Source organism: Aegilops tauschii, chromosome 7 (assembly GCF_002575655.3).
Source record: "Aegilops tauschii subsp. strangulata cultivar AL8/78 chromosome 7, Aet v6.0, whole genome shotgun sequence".
In the NCBI taxonomy this organism is placed as follows: domain Eukaryota; kingdom Viridiplantae; phylum Streptophyta; class Magnoliopsida; order Poales; family Poaceae; genus Aegilops; species Aegilops tauschii.
Window position 1 is genome coordinate 525,120,243 of NC_053041.3, and position 6,651 is coordinate 525,126,893.

Genomic DNA, 6,651 nt, shown 5'->3' on the forward strand with positions numbered 1-6,651 from the left:
TAGGTATGTGTTTTGAGTCATAATTTTGTAAATTATTACACATCATTTTCAAATTCGCGTCAATTTGGTTTTATGGTATATACCTAAACCATACTGAGATAATTTGATATATACTGAAACCAAACCATCTTTAATACCATACCGCATTTACTGAAGTATTAGTATCATACAAATTGAAAAACCGTATAAACTGAACCAGTAAACCGGATAAACCAAATGCACGGAGTTAGCGAGAGGATTCCCAGCCCTGTTATGGGCTTCCGGCCCATAAAGCCACATGCGCCAACACGAAATGCCAACAAAACATGCGCCAACTCCGTATAGAATGGAAGGAGGCACAGAGAAACTGAAGTGAATTGACAGCAGGCACCAAAGCTTAAGATCCTGAACTTTTTTTTTTCTTAACGATCTTGATCGTGACAGAAATTCAAGGTGAGCATGCAGCCTATCCCTTCGCTTAGTATCAAGATTGATGTCCTGGATTTTAACTGCTGCTGAAACTAGAAAACCAGTGAACGTTTCCTTGCAATCGGTTTAGGGCAATCCATCAGCATTTGAGACAAGGCAAAACAAAATTATTCTGTAGTTTTAAGTGTACAAAGCACAAGGTATTATTGATCATCGTCAATGCTACATCTTACACTACATCCATCTTCCTACGTAAGTTAATCAAAGTTATATGGTCCATTCCCCTCTACAAAACTGGAGCTTGCTCCGCGGCAAACTGAAAGCCTTTAAACATTATTACCAGGAGACAACTGGACCTCGTCCAGGAAAAATAATGCTGATTGCTGGTCACTTTGATCCTCTAATTTGAGCCTTTACCACACCTTACGCTGCCCAAAGCTCGAGTGGCTGGCATAAACTAGACAGATCTGGGGAATGCCATGTTTCTACAAAAGAGGGTGATAGTTTTATCTTCCGGACAAAATCCTGGTCATGACATGTTCCTTTGGTGAAGAGCATACTTGATGACCTCATAAAAGGAAATGACAATACCAACTGATGGTCCAGCACGAGCGACGCGTGGACCAACACCAGTGAACAAGCCTTTTGGACCTTCAGACCTAGCAGGATAAAATAGATCAGAGTGGAATGGGCAGCAAGTGGATTACAATATGTGAAGGATGATTCTATGACTACAGCTACAAAGTTTGAATGAACAGAACTTTCCAAGTCAAGACCTCTCTAGGTTAATGACTTGGAAAGGCAACACAAGAAAAGGCTCCAACAGGACATTGCACCAAATTTTTGGAGAAAAAAAAAACAAGAGCAATCATGAAACTTGATCCAATCCACTTCATCTCCGTTCAATGATTCAAGGGATATATCATAAATAAGCAAGCCATGATTTTGTACTAGGCAAATTGGATCATGAACATAACTAGCTAACTGATCCTAAACCCTTTGCAAGGCTATGGGTCTCCCACAAGAGGAGCTTCCACAAAAATTATGAGGTGGCCAGAGGGTGTGGATTGATCATTTGTATGTAAAGAAAAATTCTAAACAAAATTTGACGACATTAGCACAACATACATCCGTTATGTCTCAAAATAATGAATCCAAATTCCATCTACAGCTCAAGAAGCAAAAAGGGCAATCTAACAATGAATTATACGAGCATGGTGCTATTCATTGCTGTTCACAGTTTGAATTGTCTTTTTCCTCACATCATGCCATGATGGATTTGGATTAAAAGTTATGCAGCATTATTGAAGTGCATTGTGTCTGCCTCTTTCTTTTTCCAGATATTTTCAAGACTTCCAGATGTGTATTTTGGCAAGCTAGTGCATTAGTACATATGATGTGCCTAATGCAGCACATATGTCCATGGGCAACGGCTATGGATATTTATTTAATTATTTACACTAGATACATATCATGATATGTAAAGATTTTTCTAGAAAATTATTTTCACAATATGAATTTGTTAGGTTTTGTAAATATATTCCAATAATTAGTGTTTCATACTTTCATGTAGCTTTTTGGGGAAAGCGGTGTCCAGAACAGCTCCTTATGTAAACTAGAGGGCACTGACGACTGTTAAGTTTATGAGACCTGGTTGGTTTTTCAAGTGGAAATTGCTATTGCTTCTCTGTCAAAGTTCAGTAGATACAGGAATGCTTTTATATTATGCTCTGACTGACCCATATTGCCCGACACAGCAAGCTAGCCCAAGCCCAAACTCAAACAGCTGACTAAATCATGGCTCTAATTAACATACAAGCTCAGTTGACAACTGTAGGTTGCGTGTCGGCTACAAAGCAGAAATGTAAATTTTTACTTGTTTGGAACGAAATGCTTCTTAAAACTTCACAGTATGTGGAAGACATACCTCAATATATCAACTAACGTTTGCCTCGTGGTCATTCTCATTGCCTTCTGGGCATCCTTCTGAAATGAAAAAACATACGCAAATTTTAATGCAAGGCGATGAAAAAAAAATGGAACATATGAAATTGACGGCAGGTAAAAATGAAATGGTGCTTCATGGGGGTCATGTTTTTTGGAGCAAACCTAAAAATAATGCTCTCATGACTATTTCCAGAATAGTACAGAAGACAGAATACAGAAAATATGATATACACAAACCTCTATCTGTCTCCTTGTCTTGGCAACATCAAGAGGGCATGTAACACCAGCAGCAAGACTACCTGCTACAAAGCCAGCAGCAAAGTTCGCTCCCAACACACTAGCTGCGTCACCGTCCTCTGCAACAAGACCAAGCAGCTTTCTTCGAATCTGCATGGTAACCTCAACAAGATAAGATGGATACCAAAGTAACTGTTAAATGGTTTAGCATATCTAAAACATGAACAACATGGACTTACCGGCTCCAGCGTTGACCAGCATATAGCAGAGAATGGAACATCCCGAGCAAGCTGTGCCCCCACACCCGTCCATAGAACACGATAGTTTTGCACTGCTTCAGCATTAAGTAATTCATCAATCAGAACAATTTCTTGCCTCAAAAATAAAGAGTTCAGGTTGTTGGAATGAGGAAAACAGAGCAAACTACTGGAAAATACCAAATTTAAAAATGAAGAACATGATTGATATTATGATGTTAAACATAAACCAGTATGCTAATACAAAATGAGAACGAATTATACCAACATACCATTCTGACCTGGACTTGCATGTGGTGAAAGAACACCAAGCAATGTTTTCCACATTCCAGGAGGCTTTACTCCAGGCTGAAATTCCTTATACGCCTGTTAACATAAATGGTTACTTGATTGGATATTCAAAACAGATGTTCTTTTGCCCAGATAAAAACATGTCGTCTCTTCACAAAAATTTGCACGCGGTTAGAAGACAAAAACATGTTTGCTGTAAAAAAATATAGGAGTAGACTTTTGAACTGTTTTACTTTTTTTAGTTTATTACTGCTCACCCGGGGGCACACCAAAACACCATCGTCCTATTTGGTAGCACTTTCAATAAAACGAGAAAAAATATGTATTACATAGGCCCCTAAAATTGTGCAAACAAAACTGTCCTCAAGATTTATCTCACATGAAACGAAATATACTAACTGGATATTTACCTGCATCCGTGTCCTTGCCAATTCAATTGGGGAACAAGCAATGCATGCGAGCGAACGTGCAACTGATCCTGCTACTAGTGGGGCATATGGTGTCAACCCAGGAGCATTGCTTCTTGTAAAATCTTCAATCTTGTTGCGGAATATGTCATAGCAAGGCAAATATATTCCAACCTGTTTGAGATCAAAAACATGATCATGGACAACATTGGTTTAGGGTGTGTTATACATTCACTAAGATATGAGAAACTGAGAGTAAATCAAGGCGTCCAAAGGCGGTCAACCCCCGCCTTACCGCCTAATGTATGCTTAAGCGCCTAAGGCGGAAAAAGTTTCAGGGCGCCTTACCACTCAAGCACCGCCTTACGGACGCCTTGAAAACGATCAACAAATATGTGCAGGCTAGATGATATCTGCCTTACTTAACAGACAGAATGTCTGAGGACAGAAGACAAAAATGGAAGTGTTTACATTGTTTAGGATACAGAATTACTTGCTCATACAAACTATTATTTACATATGCAGATTAATAACAGTTTCATATATGGCTTCTTCTATTAAGATGAGTTATACATGTATCAGCAGATCTGTAAAAACATCGAATTTATTCCTGAAAAACAGGTACAAATGACATGGAGAAGTGCAAGCTAGTGCCTACTCCACACATACCTGAGAGGTTGGAGCTACTAATATGATTATACAGATTTCACAGAAGAAGTTTTTTTTTAATAATAACGCAACAAAAGGCACAACAGAATGCAGTGTGACAGAGCAAGAGACTCACAGTTGGTATAGCTAATGCCAAGCCAGCATTTGTACCTCTCCATAATCTACCAAATCCTTCCTGAAACAACCGATTAGCAAATATATCAAGTATCAGTATCCACAGGATGTTAGTACTAACATAAGAAACTAGCAAACGGCATTTGCGCTGCATTACCTGTCTAACAACTTTCAAGAATACATCAACTGTTCCCTTGTACTGAAAGCAATCGGGTGGGCAAATAGGTTCACTTCCCAAAATGATACCACGTGTGCATGATGGAGAGCATCGCAACTCAGACAGTATCTGGAAAGAAGGCATAAGCAGCATTCCTCTAGTAAGCACAAGAAATAAATAGGTTATTTGTTTGATGGCTAACCTAGAACAATGGAACTGTTGAGTTCATTCAGACCATTAACATGAATAAGCATTAAATAAATGAAAAATTCTTATTATGTAAACGTGAATAACTTTGGTTCTGGAATATGATCGCAGTTTCAAGAGATTTCTAATGCCCATTTTCTTCCTATGCACAACCCCACTCTAGATTACATTCCAAGAAACACTACAGTAGATTTGAAAATGCATGTAATTAGAAATAACAGAGTTTGCCAATTGCAAACAAAATCAGCAACAAGGTGACTAAACCAACATGCTTTATCTACCTACGGAAGGATCAAATCTGCACCGTTATTGAGAATAATCATCTTGGTTTCCATTCCCAGTATCTGCGACATTGTTCACATCCCAACTCTAGTTGCTTATCAGTAGAGGATTAAATCACCTGTCAAAATTATCATAACCTCTCCTACCAGCCTGTGGTACAGCTTATCCGGTCGTTTTTCTAGCATAATGATATAGTGAATGCTATATGTATTCTCGGCCCCCGTAGTTCATTCCCAAACAGAGAGATGGCTAAGGCGACCCACCTTAAATACCACGCTGTGCAACCACAGAGCACCCTGATGAAAATTATCACCACTGCTTGTTGAACAAACAAACAAGAGAAATAAGTAGATGTGTAGCATTTCCGACGTCTAATGAAATGCATGTGGTCTACGTTGGCGAAGCGATTCCGGTAGCAAACTTAATCCGCAACACAAGAAATACTACCAGAAGTTCTAGCCAAGGACGAAATTTAACAAAACCAAGTTCTGAGGTAAGCTTATTTTTGGCCCAAAGAAGCAATCTCCTACATTGAAAATATAACTATCAATACACACACTGGATCACACCAACTGACACATCAAATCCCACAGTGATAGCACACAAACCTAATCTACAAATGATAGAGGCTTACACACACGACGCCTCTTGTCATGCGTACTTCAGTTTTCTGGCTTCAAAAGGGTATATGGGATCAACAGAAAGCGATCCCCCTTTCTTGCAGAATCGATTGTATCATCCACACTTCAAATTGGAGGCAGCAAAAACGAAACACAAGCCTACAGAAGGGGTCGGATTGCTTACCGCATCCGGGCCGAGCGCCGCCATCTGGGGTGCTTGGTAGTAAGGCACCCCCGCCGCCTGCGCCTGCAACCTCGTCTGCACGGGGAGACGAAAACCACGACCTATTAGCCACCACGAATCACACGAAAAGGATACCCCCCGGATAATAGACAAACTGGGAGAGCCCGTACCTTGGCGACGTCGAGAGGGTTAACGATGATGGCGGAGATGAAGGCGGCGCTTGCGGCGGAGAGGGCGCGCTCGGCCATCCCGAGCTCCTGGTCGGCCACCACCGCGGGCGAAGGGCCGGGTTGGGGAGGCTGCGAGCCGGACGTGGCGGCGGCGCCGCCGGAGAGGTCGATGCGCGCGGCGGCGGCGGTCATCCAGGCGGGGAAGCCGCCCCTAGAGCCGCCCGCCATAGCTCCCAGCAGCGCGGCGGAATCAATACGGCGGCGGAGGGGAGCGCGGGGTCGAGGTCGCGCGGGCCGTGCGGCGGTGGTGGTCCCTCTCTCTGTGGAAGGAGAGGAGACACGAGTCGAGGCTCTCCAAGAGAGGAGGGGGGAGGGGGAGGGGTCGGTGTTTCGTTCTAGGTCATCTTGGAAAAGAAAAAGGGGAAACATCATATGAAAACCAACGTTTAGTGAAAACCGATGAAAACCACGCAAAAATGATGTTTTAAAGTTTCGAAAAAATGTTTAAAAAAATACGAGATGTTGAGAGGATGATATTCTATTGCCCTGCAAAATTTCAAGTTCAATCACAGTATGACATGTGAGCCACGAGAAAAACAAAATCAGTATTGAATAGTGTCAAACAGTACGTCACTATTCATTGTGGTATTTATCTTTTTCATAGCTTATCCCGTAATGTGTTTTAACTTGAAATTTAACAT

At 41.3% G+C, this 6,651-nt stretch overlaps 1 protein-coding gene across 3 annotated transcripts; it reads right to left on the bottom strand.

Moving 5' to 3' along the window:
* Positions 1 to 553: 553 nt before the first annotated feature.
* Positions 554 to 6,343, bottom strand: LOC109751617 (mitochondrial carrier protein MTM1). 3 transcript variants are annotated; one of them, XM_040394474.3, is made up of 10 exons: positions 5,951 to 6,343; positions 5,781 to 5,855; positions 4,488 to 4,616; positions 4,332 to 4,391; positions 3,551 to 3,721; positions 3,131 to 3,215; positions 2,832 to 2,923; positions 2,593 to 2,742; positions 2,336 to 2,394; positions 554 to 1,067 (listed from the first exon to the last, which is right to left on the bottom strand). In XM_040394474.3, exons 1-10 carry the CDS (start codon positions 6,176 to 6,178, stop codon positions 938 to 940), a joined length of 1,179 nt encoding a protein of 392 aa, XP_040250408.1. In that variant the 5' UTR covers positions 6,179 to 6,343; the 3' UTR covers positions 554 to 937. The 3 variants fall into 3 exon arrangements, with proteins under 3 accessions (XP_040250408.1, XP_020166099.1, XP_020166091.1); XM_020310510.4 differs by having other exon boundaries at positions 3,122 to 3,215; XM_020310502.4 differs by having other exon boundaries at positions 2,832 to 2,926; positions 3,122 to 3,215.
* Positions 6,344 to 6,651: the final 308 nt, after the last annotated feature.